This window comes from Ammospiza nelsoni, chromosome 8, assembly GCF_027579445.1.
Source record: "Ammospiza nelsoni isolate bAmmNel1 chromosome 8, bAmmNel1.pri, whole genome shotgun sequence".
Taxonomy (NCBI): Eukaryota; Metazoa; Chordata; class Aves; order Passeriformes; family Passerellidae; genus Ammospiza; species Ammospiza nelsoni.
The window spans coordinates 8,222,059-8,235,467 of NC_080640.1; the positions used below are offsets into that span (position 1 = coordinate 8,222,059).

Below are 13,409 nucleotides of genomic sequence, written 5' to 3' on the forward strand. Positions count from 1 at the left end.
TGTGAGACGCCAGGGCTGCCTTTGCTGGCAGCCTCTCCCAGTGACTTGGATCCAGTAATTGCTGCTGCATGCCTGATGCAGCTCCAGGACAGTCCCCAGGGTCACAGGGACAGCAAACCATGGCTGTCCCAGGCTGATGTGGTTTTGTCTGTCCTAGCTGGGGGGGATGAATTGATCCTGTTAATGCAGCTCTCTCACAGGCTTTGGCCTCCCCTTCTGCACAGGTAATCCAAGAGACCAGTGGTCTGCTCTGTGAAGGCGGCAGTGAAGGCAACCAGTACATCCCAGACTCACAGCGTCTCAGCTACCCAAAGGTACCTCTTGTCTCCACAGGCAGAACTGGCACTTGGGCTTTCAGCCCTGTTCCTTCAATAGATAGAAGTGTAGATGCCTTAATTTTAAGCAAGCAAAGACTGAGGGTAACCAGACCCCTGTGCTGCTGAAAAGGAGCATTCTTGGAACTATCTTAATTTTCCTTTGCATCTTAATTTTGTTGCCATATCTTCCCTCCCAGACTAACTCAGCATTTGGTTTCTCACTGTCTAGGGCAGTAGCTGCTATCTCATCCAGTGGAATGGTTGTGTTCTCCAAGAGCTTTGGGAGGGACACAGACCCTTGGATGCCAGGGCTTGGGCCATCTCTAGTCCAGGTTTAGGTGACACTCCCCTGGGAGCAGCTTGTTCCAAAACAGTGGGAGGACAAAGAGACTTTCCTAAGTCTCTGGTGGGCACCCAGAATGGACCTGTTTGGGCACCTGGCTGGTTCCTCTGCCCATTCCCCCTGTAGGGACTGTCACCAGCCAGGCTGCAGGGTGCCATGGGGTGGCAGCAGTGGTGCCACTGTGTCTCCTCAGAAGTGAGCCCAGCTGGGGTGGGGTGTGTTCAGGAGCAATGGGAAGGGCACAGTGTGTGAGTGAGCTGGCTGGGGATGGCCAGGTGAAAGCATTTGCTACAGAGAGAGTGGGAACTCATAACATGGGAGAAGGGGAGAAAGGTCCTTGTAGCACATTCTGGCTGGAAGAATGGGTCACGTGCATCTGTGGAGCCTGTGCGTGGTGCTTGTTGACAGGTGGAGGTGTCTGAGAGATACTCTGCAGCCTCCGAGAGCGGGAGCAGCACCGATGGCCACGTGGAGACAGCTGAGGCAAAAGATGGTAAAACCTTGCCCTGGGAATGACAGGGACAATGGGCCCTTACCCTTCTGTGGCTCCTGCCACTGCCGCCTCAGACACACCTCGTTAAAGCTGTGTGTGCATTCATTGCCTGGGAATTTGATATTCTTGCCAGGATTGCCTGTTGGTTCCACAGCCACACACTGACTGATGTGCTCAGCAGGAGAATGTTGACGAGGTTCTTTGGACATAAACTTTCCCCCTCCCACCTTGTGTCCTTGTTTTTAGAGAGGAAAAGACTTGAATACAGTAAATGTTAATGGGTAATGGTTCTTAATTAAATTGTTTGTGGTATAGGAAAGTGAAAGGAGGTTGGTAAATGTCCAGCAAGAACTGTACAGGCACCTCCCACTGCTCCTGCAGTGACTGGCCTTTGGTCAGAGCCACCCGACATGTAAAGCAACACAGATTAGCATCTTCACAGATCCCTAACTGATCTTACTGGTGCCATCCTCCTCCTGAACTCCCTGGGCTTTGCACTTTTCCAGCTTGTCCCTGAGTCACAGGTTTGCTCTCTGCAAGGGATGTGTGTGAGGTGGGACAGCAGGCTGGGAGCTGGGAAAGCCACACATGTGTCTTTTTCATTTCTGGTAGTTAAGAAGAAGGGCACAACTGGCCTGAAACTGAGCAACCTGATGAACCTCGGGAGGAAGAAGTCCAGCTCCCTGGATAGCCCAGAGAGATCCCTGGAGACTTCAAGTGAGTGGCAGCAGGAGTCCCTCTGCAGGGATTTGCCTCAGGGCAGGATGAGCACCAGGCATCATCCTCCCCAAAAGGGCCTGTGCCAGGTGGTCCTGCCAGTAAATCCATGCAGATTGTGGTGATGTGCCTCTCAGGGTGACCCAAGAGGAAGGGTGGGTAATACCAGACATGCACACACAGGGCATTTGTGCTGCCAGGGTGTGGGAGCCTGCAGGGAGAGTTGTGAGGATCAGCTTTATTTATCACCTGGGACCAACTTTGTCCAACCAGCTGCAGCCACCTTGCTGCTCCAAAGCTATCCTGAATTTCAAGGGTCTCATTTTCAAGATTTCTACCCTTTTCACCCTGTTTTATGTGGCTAGCTTGTCTTTGTGCTTTTGCTCTTTATTGGTGCCTGTGACTTTGTGTTGTGTGGTGATCTCATAACTTACCCTTAGACATCCCCAGGCTGTTACACAAATTAATATGGATTAAATGGAAAATGTGTTTAATGAGCTCTGATTACTTGCAGGTTACCTGAATGTGCTGGTGAACAGCCAGTGGAAGTCACGGTGGTGTCAGATAAAAGATGGGCACCTCCATTTCTACCAGGACAGGAACAGAAGCAAGCTGGCTCAGCAGCCCCTGAGTTTGGCAGGCTGTGAGATCATCCCAGAGCCGAGCCCTGACCATCTCTACTCCTTCCGCATCCTGCACAACGGGGAGGAGAGGGTTGTTTTGGAGGTAGGGTGTCTATCTCTGAGGAAGCTTTGCTCAAAATCACCAGCTTGGGTAGCTTAGGAGGTCTAAATGCCAGTGAGTTCCTCCAGAGGAACATCAGTCCAATGAAACAGAGCCTGAAGAGCAGGACTTTGGCTGATCTGCCTGTGGTCACCTAGAATGTGTCCCACCTCCCTGGTAATCCAGGCTGTGTGTGATGCTGGCACCTCCAGAAACACCATTCAGCCTTCATCTTTTGGGGGGACATTGGTCCTCTGGAGATTCCCATCTCTCCCCCCACTGCAGGATAACCTTGGATAATTAAGTTCTGCGTAGTGCATTGCAGATGGTTAATGTTACTTGAGAACAATGCCACTTTAGGGATTTAAAGCTGTGGTTAGGAGGAACAGAGAATTTCATATTTTGACAGCAGAGCCCCAAGGCCATGGGGCACACATCCCAAGTAAGCCTATCACAGATCTGCCCCTGAAAGTGCAAGTAAATTCATCTCCATCTGTTACTTTCCTTTGCCTGCATCCAGGACTGTTTATCTCTAATCTTGCTTCTCTCTGACGACAGCATGGTTATAGTAGGAGGTGGACAATGTGAGCAATTTCCTGTATTTTTCCAGTGGGTGGAATATTTATAGCTAAACAACTGACTTTGAGGGCATACCATGAAATTGGAAGATGTTTTTGTTTAGTTTCTGATTCAGGGTCTGTCTGTATCTAAAAAAATTTGCCCAATTACAGATGTGAAGAAGAGGTGCTGGGAAAATTTACATTTTGTGAATGGAAGAATCTGTATTTTGTTGGGATGTCAGACTCAATGTCAGACTCAATCTACGGACTGGCTGGCTGGCAGGCTTCCTAGGGACTGAAGTCTCTGCTAAATAAAACAGACTGAAAGCTTAAAATATACTTTCCAGTTTGGAAAGTGTATATATATATATTCACTTGCCCTGAATTTTACTTTGTGGTTACTGCTCTGACTCCTCAAATCAGTGCAAAAAGTGACTACATCAGCCAACTCCTTGCTTTAAGTGCAGTCCCCTGCATTGGGAGGTGCATGTGGCTGTGTGCTAGGGCTGACTTCATGGCACAGAATTTAACTCTTCATGTGGCAAAGTGTTAGATTGCTCACTGCAGCTGGGAGTTGGGTCCTGGCCATGTTGAAGCAATGGACTCTGATGTTCTAAGCTCTTCCCTTCTCCTCTGCAAAGAACTGTGGAAAGGGTTTGGGACCAAGCAGGCTCGGGTCTCCTTGCCTCTGTTTTGGCAATCCCATTGCTGCACTCTGCTGGTGCAGAATAAAACTCGCAGGCTTTCCTCACCCAAAGCTGCTCCCTGCCAACATCTCCAGCCTCAGAGACTTCTCTTACTCTTGTAGAGAGCTGAGTTGATCACCACTGAAAGGAAAATGCAGACTGACTAGAAATTTTAGGAAGGAGCAGAGCAAAGAGCTGCATTTATGTAGCTGCCAAATTTTTGAATCAGTCCATACACAGAGCTGTACTTTTAAGGCAGCCTTTAAGAACCTACTTTTAAGTTTTATTATAAATACCCAGGGGATTGCCAGCATGCTTCTCTACCCAACCTAAGCCAGCATCAGCCCTGTGAGTGCAGAGAAACCACTGCTGCAGCCTGTCCTGTCTATCTGATCACCCTGCAGGCTAAGTCCTCTGAGGAGATGGGCCACTGGCTGGGCCTCCTCTTGTCGGAGTCAGGCTCGAAAACAGACCCAGAGGAATTCACCTACGATTACGTGGATGCTGACAGGGTTTCCTGCATTGTGAGCGCTGCCAAGAATTCCTTCTTGTATGTCACTGGTAATGGGTTGGGGCTGGGAGAGGGAAAGCAAGCCAGAGCAGGGGCTCTCCACTTGTGGGAGGTTAGCTGCCATGGAAATAGGTGGTGAATTCACAGCTGCAGCTCAGCCACTTTCTTTTGGGACAGGAGAGCACTTCCTGAGCTGCAGCTTGCCATGGGGCATGTGCCTGAGTGGCTGTTGCAAAAGCAGGCTGGGCTCTCAGCCACCCATCCATCACTGGGGCAGGGTGACTGTGCTGTGTGGTGGTGCTCACAGGGGTCTTAGGATGAGGGAAGAGACAAGGATCTGATTCCATGTTTCAGAAGGCTTGATTTATTATTTTATGATATATATTATATTAAATAGATACTAAAAGAATAGAAGAAAGGATTTCATCAGAAGGGTAGCTAAGAATAGAAGAAGAATGATAACAAAGGCTTGTGACTGACTGAGACAGTCTGGACAGCTGGACTGTGATTGGCCATTAATTAGAAACAGCCACATGAGACCAATCACAGATCCACCTGTTGCATTCCATAGCAGCAGATAATCATTGTTTACATTTTGTTCCTGAGGCCTCTCAGCTTCTCAGGAGAAAAAATCCTAAGGAAAGGATTTTTCATAAAATGTGTCTGTGGCAGTGCTGCTGTGGCTGAGGGCTGGGTGAGAAAGGGGAGAGCCCAGGGCAAGTACAGCCCCACTCTGGTGGGTGCTGCTTAGGGGGCAGCAGCAGCAGTGACCCCACTGCTCTGTATGGCTCTGCCTTCTCCTCTCCTGCACCTGGCTGCCTGGCCTTGCCCAGATCTCAGCAGTGGTGTTCTCAGGTGTCTCAAAATGCAGCACTGCAGAGCCATGCAGCAAATCCAGTCCCCCTGATGGGATGTCCTGTTCACAGGCTCATGCAAAGGAAATACTCTGAGCCCAATGCCTACATTGACAACCTGCCCAAGGGCAGGGTGCAGCAGGATGAGCTCTACGACGACGTGGATCTGCCAGACCTGCCTGTGGTAAGAGAGCTGCCCTGCTGCAGGGAGCTCTGGGGGCACCACGGCAAACAGCTGCTCATGGGGAGTCTCCAGCAGAGCAAGGGAGGGATTCCCAGCCCCTGGGGAGATCCTGACCTTTGCAATGGAGCAGAACCAAGTATGGAGAGGAGTTGCTAAGGAATGGGAGAGGGGTTTCCAGAAAGGGGCTGTAGGGATCCTCAGGCAGCTGGGATAAAATTCCACAGTTTTCATCAGCAAACAGCATGGATTATATGGTGATAGTGGGATTTTTGAAGCCTAGCCTTTCAAAAATTCTTTTTTGTGCCTGTAAGAGCAAGTCCTGTGTGAAAGGACAAGAACAATGGGTCATGCTGGGAAATGGGACTGTCACCTCAGGAAAGGCAAAGAATGGGGCATGGGTTGCTGGATGTACAACAGTATGATATCCTTGCATGGGGCTGTTGCTGCTATCAGAGAGACCTATTGAAGGAAAACAGGAGGGGCCTTTCCTTCAGTACTTCAAAAAGGCCTCTGTGGAATAACTAGAGACTGGCATTTTAGTTCCTCTAAGATTTTTTTTTGTACTTCTAGTTTCAGCAGATGGTCTCTTTTGCAGGAAGAAGTACCCAAGAGTGAGAGCAAACTGGAAGGGGATCAAGACAGGGTGTATCTGGATCTCACCCCAGTGAAGTCCTTACTGCACTGTGCTGGCAAGATGTCATGCCAGTCTTCCCCCCTCGGGTCACCATCCCTAGAAAGGGCTGCCAAGGCTGCCCCAGAGAGCACAGCTGAGACAGCCCCCATGGCCAAGGAAGCTGAGCCCTGTGCTAAGGCAGCAGAGACTGCGGAGCAGGTACTGTCCAAACCATGATACCAGGCCAGGCTTAATCACTGAGCCACTTCCCTACACCTCATCATCCCACTTCCTTCTCCTTCCCAGAAACACCCAGAGAAGCCAGAGCCTGAGGAGGCTGTGCCACGGGTGCCTGCTGCCAAAATGCAGAGCCAGCAGCAGAGCAATGTGGCCCCTGAGGTGCCAGCGGGGCCAGTTCTAGCAGGCAGTCCCCAGCTAGTACCTGCACACCGGCCCAAGATGCCACTGCCAGGTGGGTGTGCTGCTCAAGTGGCCCAAGATGCCACTGCCAGGTGGGTGTGCTGCTCAAGTGGCCCAAGATGCCACTGCCAGGTGGGTGTGCTGCTCAGGTGGCCCAAGGGTGTTTAAAGACAGGTGGTGCCCTGAGATTGAACTTGCCTCTGCTCTCCAGCAGTCTGTGTGCTGTGGTTGGTGACTTTTCAGACCTTCCATTGTTTTCTTTTCAAGCATCTGGAAAGGTTTTCTCCCTCCTCCTTTTTTGCTCCTGACTGAGCGTGTTGTTGGTGGGCTGTGTTTCCAGCAGGAGCAGTGGAGACCAAGCTGGGCAAGAACAGGACAGAGGCAGAGGTGAGACGGTTCACGGAGGAGAAGGAGAGGCTGGAGAAGGAGAAGGATGAGATCCGAGCTCAGCTCACCCAGCTGCGCAAGGAGAGGCGGGAGCTGAAGGAAATGCTTGGTGGCAGCACAGGTAGGGCAGGGCAAGGTGGGATGTGTGGAATTGAGCCAAGCTGGGTCTCTGGAGAAAGAGGGAGCAATGAACCTGGCCCTTCTGGGACCAGAAGAGATGGGGGGAACCTGGTGCTTTGAGCCAAACCACATAACCCAGATTGCACTAGAGCAGGAGCCACATCCCTCTTGGGATAAAACCCAAGGAAAATGTACAAGATGTGCCCTGATCCCTGCTCCCCTCAGGAGCTCCCCAGGTTCCCAGCAGGCACCAAGATTCCTCTTCCTACAGACAAGAGTTTGGAGCAGAGGCTGAAGGAGATAGATGAAGAATGCAAAAGAAAGGAAAGCCAGAGGGTGGACCTGGAGCTGAGCCTGGTGGAGGTGAAGGAGAACCTGAAGAAGGCAGAGTCTGGCCCGGTGACACTGGGCACAGCAGTGGACACCACACACCTGGAGAACACAGCCCCACGGGTATGTGGGGCACCCCTGGGATGGACAGCAGCTTTCTGGCAGCTAGGCAGCCACACAGTCTCAGCCTGCTTAAAAATGTAATAATTAATAATAGCATCATTATTATGTGTAATATGCAATCTTGTATGAATGTATAGTTAATATGTCTGTATTAACTATTATATATAATATACATTATGTAATAATAATTTAATGAGGTAACAGCAGTAATGGGGAAGTTAAAGGTGGATGGAGCTCAGGAGAGTGATTGTATTTTCCTGCGGGACCTTGAGCAGCACCCTCCAGAGGCATGCAAGTCTGGGATCAGCTCCTTCTGCATTTGGCTGAGCTAAGGGATGGTTTTTGCAGGAGATTCAGGCATCTAATTTCCTTCTTGGGAACTTGTTTTGCATGAATTGCAGATCTCCAGCACCTGCACCCTGCTCTGTATCTCTAGTTCTAGAGTCCTCAAAACCCAAACACGTCACAAACTCCCCTGATGTTTTTTTGAAATTGGCCTGTCACTGAAAAAATGCACCTCCGTGCAAATGGGATGACACTGTGACTAGGAGATGGTGGGAAAAGGCAGCAATCTCTCCCAGTAGTCTGTATTCATAACCATTTCTCTGATTTTTATTGTAGGTTCAGGCCAAAAGTGCCAGTCCAGCAAACAGCGCAGAGAACTCACCAGTCAACTCAGCCACGGCTTTAAAAAACCGGCCCTTATCTGTTATGGTCACGGGGAAGGGAACAGTCCTACAGAAAGCTAAGGTGAGTTACAGCTGGAAAACCCATCTGGGACAGCCTCTGTCTTTCTGTCAGTGGAGCAATCTGGCTGTGGTGAGATGGGGTTGTGGGGGAGTCCCATGTCTGGGAAACACCCCTGACCAACACAATTCAGACACGTCAGCCTGATTTTCCTCCAGTCTTTTCACCTGTGTTTGCCTTGCGTACAATTTAAATGAATAAATACATGCATTGTTTGTAACTTAAATATAACCCTGACCCACCTTGCAGCCAAAACCACTTGGGGACCAGACAGTCATGTTGATCCCATGCACATTATGGTTGCCTGCTTTGCATTTTGACTAATTTGCCTTTCTTCCTTGGCAGGAATGGGAGAAAAAGGGAGCTAGTTAGAAGCACGTTGTTCAAAGATGGACTAAAGACTCGAATTGCCCCCGCTTGGCCCAGGGGATTCAACCATCTGTCAGTGGAGGTTGGGTGTTCAGCACCACCACACACCAAGTGCCTCCTCCACGTGGCACCCACAGCTCCGACGCAGCGCTGGAGTCACAGCTGCTGACCAGAGTTACCCCACATGAACCTGCTCTTTCCAGACAAATCCCAACCATGTAGCTAAAACAATAACAGCCAGTGGCAATCCTTCCATCAAAGTCCTAACCCAGCTGATGTAAACAAGAATGTTACTGTACATAGGGGGTGTTTTGTGTATTTCTACTCTGAAGGTTTATCATTGAGTTATTAAGGTTTCTGTATTAGTGACTGTAGTGGATTCAGAAGGAACCTCTGCTCTTCCTCAGCCTGGTGAGTTTGTACCTGTCCTGATAAAGTTATCAATCTGTCTTGCTGCCAGTCATCACTCAGCTACATTTCATCCAGCCTTCAATCAAGGGCTATTCTTCAAATATGAATGAGAAGCACACAGCAGCCTGTCCAGGGCATTTTTTAATCAGTGTCCTGATGCATTCCAGCATCTCCTACCAGCTGCAGGTTTGCTAGAATATTGAGCTGCTCACCTTCTTGTGCTGTAAGCTGTGTTACGGACTGGCAGTGAAAAGAGCTCTGAGCAAAGAAGATCTGCCAGGCAGATTCAGTTAGCTTTCTTGAGGATCTTAATTCACCTGAGGAGTTTGGTCTTAAAAGAGAAAAAAAAAAAAGTAAAAAAAAAAGAAAAGAAAAAAAAAAAAGAAAGAAAGAAAAAAAAAAGTAATATTTGAGGGCTTGCTCAGCTGTTTCATGGGAAAGCTAGATCCTTCAGGGGTCCCCTTTCCCAGGAGAGGGGAGGTAAAGCAGCACCCATGCTGCTGCCCCAGCTGTGGTGGTGTCTGATCCTTTGAGAGCTGCAGCTGAAGCCATCCCTCTGTCCCTGTGTCCCTCCCTACTGCAGTAAGGCTGCACTGCCAGGGCTCTGCTGGACCTCTTGGTGCTGTCACCCTCATTTCCTGATCATTAATACAGCCTTTGGGCCCTGGCAGTATGGCCTACAAAGCCCATCCCTCTCTACCATAGCCAAGCTTTCTAATGAAAGTGGTTGGAGATTTGGAACTGCTAAACTTAGAGATATTGAAATTAGAAGGGTGGCAGTGTGTTGGCAGAAATCTATGCACTCCTCCCCTCCCTGTAACCTGCTGGCATGTGTGATGGCCTGGAGACTCCTCATCCTGTCTCCTCTGATGACCCTTCAGAGCCCAGGCTCAGGAACTGGGCTGATGGATGGGACTGGAGTTGTTTTAACCCTACAAAGTTAAAGCAGCACCAACTCCCAGAGTGGATCATCCATGGGGTCCTGTGGCTAAACCAAAGCCAAGGTAAAGGCAGACAGGAAAAATGCTGTACCTTCCTCACCCTGGAAAATATTTGACAGGCCTGAGAGCACCTCTAAAAGGCTGTTCTGTCTTCACACAAAGGCCAAACAGCCAGTGGGAGCACAAGGCTCTGATACCCAGGGCTGGTGCTGTCACTGGGGTGAGTGAGAATGTCCTGACAGGTTCTGGGCTTGCTTGCCCCCACCACAGAGCCAGGGTGCACAAAAACCCTTGGTCAGGGTATCCTGGAAGAAGGAAAGGTGACTGTGCTCCCATTTTTTTACTCTTTAGTTCCCACTGTGGTGCAGATGGAGGAGTTGCTAATGCCAGGCCTCTGGAGCCTCAGCTGGCAGGTTGGGCCCTGTGCACATAGAAAAAAATCATGCAAATAAACTGCTGATTCTGGTTCAGGATCCTGGGGATTTCCTTTTCCAGAGCACCAGAAGGCCACAGACTCCATGAAGCTTTTGTTTTGGCCCATGAAGAGCTGGCAAGAGCCCCTCTCTGTACCCTGAATATCCGTGTAGCACTGTGCCCTCAGCATACTCCCTGTGCCATCCTCCCTCAGTGTACACCTGTGCCATCCTCCACGAGTTGTCCAGACATTTCACTGAGACAGCCATGGGCAGAAGCAGCTCTGCTTCCCCCTCAGAGCCCAGTCAGCCTCAGTGCTCCTGCTGGGATGTCTCCATGAGGGAATGGTAAACATGGGCAAGTCCTGAAGGACACTCATTTTCCTCAAACAAGAAATGTTAAACAATGTCTCTGTGTCCCCATTGTTTTCCTAACTCAAGGCATTTCCTTTGTTGTAACTGTGACCTATAAAGTGGCTCTTTAGAGGGTTTTATAATAAAATGTTGAGTATATTATGGTACCAGTGGTTTTCTCAGTAATGGGCCTTGTCCCTGCTCTATTTTCCAATAGATTTCAAGTACATCAAATCCCAAATACCATTAGTTACTACAAATCCTTAGCTATGCAGTGAACTGTACACTACAACTGCAGTGAACTATAGCTTAAATAGTAGTGATTGCACCATCAAGAAAAACAATTTTCAGAGATCTAACCCACTGAAAAACAGCAGTAACCCTGACAATTTACATGAAGACACATAACAGATTCCTACCCAGACAAATTACATGAAGACACATAACAGATTCCTGCCTGTATCTGTGTAGCAGTCCTCTTGCCCAGAACCAGCAGGGAAAATCTTCCATTACCTTCCTCTGGCCACTAGATAGCAACTGTGTGCAGCTTACTGCCTGCTGCAGTCTGAGGGAAAGCCAGGATGGGCTTCAGCTGGGAAGGAAAGAAAAGTTATTGAAGAAAACAGTTGAGGCCTTTACAGAACGGACACCACAACAGGCACATCTGTGAAATATCTCTTGGTGGCTCCACTCCCACAGGCAGCTTGGGGAGGCACTGTAGGTACAGCACAAATTCCTGGGCCAGGTCACACTCCCTGGCCTCTCTGAGCTGACCCCTTGATACAAACCTGCCAGTGAGCTCCTTGGTGTCCTGTCAGCCTCCGAGCCCAGGAATCCCCAAATAACTCCATTTGGGGGCTGGGTTTGTGCACTGAATGGACAGCAGCAGGAGCTGCTTTTGTCCTTGCCCAGCATCGCTGCCCCATTGCCTTTGGCTGCTTTAGAACACCCTGTATCAGCTCCAGCTGGTAAAATTACTGCTTTGTTAAGCATCCCAGAAGTGCCACCAGCAGAATTCCATATTCTTCTGGAGGGAAATTTCCTGCTACAAACCATTTTCCTTAGCAAGTTTCTCATTTAAATACCTCCACATTTCTTGCTTTGGATACACAGAACCCCACAAAAGCTCCTGGGTGTTCTTGACTAGCACACCAAGGCTGCTAGTGGGCATGTTGATTTCCCAGTAAGAGAGAAGTAAAGTGACAGATTTTGAAGGAAAGAAAAAAAAAATTCCTCATTTCAGTGGAGGAGTTGGCCTGAATGTTTATGTAAGATGCCTCAGGTATGAATCAAATTAATTTACTCCTGCTACAGAGTGAGATTGCAGAGGGTTTGAAGGTGAAGAAGCCAGCTAGCTTTACAGGGAGCATCAGCAGAGCTCTTGCAGGCTGGCTTTGGCTTTTGGCCTTTTGCATTTTGGTATGCAGGGAGAAAGGCCCAGTGGGATCAACCCCCAGCTTCCTTGCTGCAGCATTTACAGGACAGCTGCCATCCTACCTTTACTCACCACAAACAGGCATGGTGTGGCTCGATGAGGGAATGTAAGACTAAAGAGGGTGAAAATGATGGCACTTACCTAAATCCCATTTTTAAAGGAGAAACAGGCTCTCTTCTGGAGCCAGCATGGCCCAGGAACAGTCCAAGCTCACCCACCAGTCCTCCAGAGAGTAATTCAGAGCTCCATTAGCAAGAGCAGCCCAGACACTCATGACAAGCTGGCACAGACAGCATCCTCTGAGCTCCTGTGAGGCCAGACAGGATTAGTGCTGGCTTTGCAGGGACCCCACCTCCCCAGTGCCTGTGCCAGCCTCAAATATTGACCCAGCCTTAAGAGAATGAGCTCCCCTCAGGTACAGGCTCATTAAATATTTCTGATTGAATCAGGCCAAGTCTGAGAGTGAATTTAATAAGGGATCATGTGAGAGACCCAAGCCACTTACCTACTTACACTTCTTGAAATAAAATTTACCAAAAAAAGGGCCTAGAGGCTAGCCAGGAAGATCAAGTCACATTTTTAAGAAGAAAGCAGCCCCAAAAACTGCTCAGCAGTGTCCTGCTTGCCTGTGGAATCAGTAGATCTCTGCAAGACCATCCCATACATCATAATTATAAGGCTGTTTTTTCCCATCTCCTCTCAGTGCCCCATGACTTTCTGACCTTGCAAAGTGCTTTGTTTCATACAGAAGGAGAGCTAGAGGGTGCTGCAGCTGCCACGGAATGTCTGAGCATCCATTTAAGGCCTCAGCAATGACTTGCTTTTAGAAGGAATATGAGGAGGAAGGTCACATATAGATCCCCCTGAAATACAGCGATTTCAATGGGGACCAGTAGAGGAATCTTTGGTGCATGTCCATGCCCTTGATGGCATGCCATGCCTTTTGATGGCTTTGACTTAGGGAACGATTTTTTTCTTTTTTAATTTTAAGTATCCACGCCATGTCCCTCATATCTTCCCCTCCAGGTTTTGTATTCTTGCTTGACTTTTTCCCCTGCTTTTGTAACATCTGTGAGCTTAGTTTTGCCATGTTTTGGTCCTTTGCAACGCAGTTCATTTAATCACAGCCTCTTTTTGGAAGGCACTAAAACTCCAGATTTTTGCGATTTTTTTAAATTGCATTTCATTTGACCCTATCTCCTTTCCAGAGTGTTTGTAAGCCTTTCTTTTCGGATTCCCAAGATTCCTTTTTTCTTCCTGATTGGAAATTACATGTTTGGGGATCCCTGGGGCTCTAAGACCTCATCCAGGTGTACTCGGAGCCCAAAAACTGGGTTTAGAAACCAGCTTTCCTGAGC

General features: G+C 48.9%; 1 protein-coding gene across 2 annotated transcripts in view; it reads left to right on the forward strand.

Moving 5' to 3' along the window:
- The window catches only part of AFAP1L2 (actin filament associated protein 1 like 2), a 64,237-nt gene extending 54,908 nt beyond the window's left edge, over nt 1-9,329 (forward strand). For both annotated transcript variants that reach the window (XM_059476997.1, XM_059476998.1), the window contains exons 8-19: nt 225-314; nt 1,069-1,153; nt 1,766-1,870; nt 2,385-2,596; nt 4,244-4,389; nt 5,277-5,388; nt 5,984-6,220; nt 6,308-6,473; nt 6,762-6,929; nt 7,200-7,381; nt 8,003-8,131; nt 8,474-9,329. In XM_059476997.1, the coding sequence (XP_059332980.1) occupies nt 225-314; nt 1,069-1,153; nt 1,766-1,870; nt 2,385-2,596; nt 4,244-4,389; nt 5,277-5,388; nt 5,984-6,220; nt 6,308-6,473; nt 6,762-6,929; nt 7,200-7,381; nt 8,003-8,131; nt 8,474-8,500 (1,659 nt within the window). In that variant the 3' untranslated portion in view covers nt 8,501-9,329. The remainder of the gene's footprint in view (nt 1-224; nt 315-1,068; nt 1,154-1,765; nt 1,871-2,384; nt 2,597-4,243; nt 4,390-5,276; nt 5,389-5,983; nt 6,221-6,307; nt 6,474-6,761; nt 6,930-7,199; nt 7,382-8,002; nt 8,132-8,473) is intronic.
- Nucleotides 9,330-13,409: the final 4,080 nt, after the last annotated feature.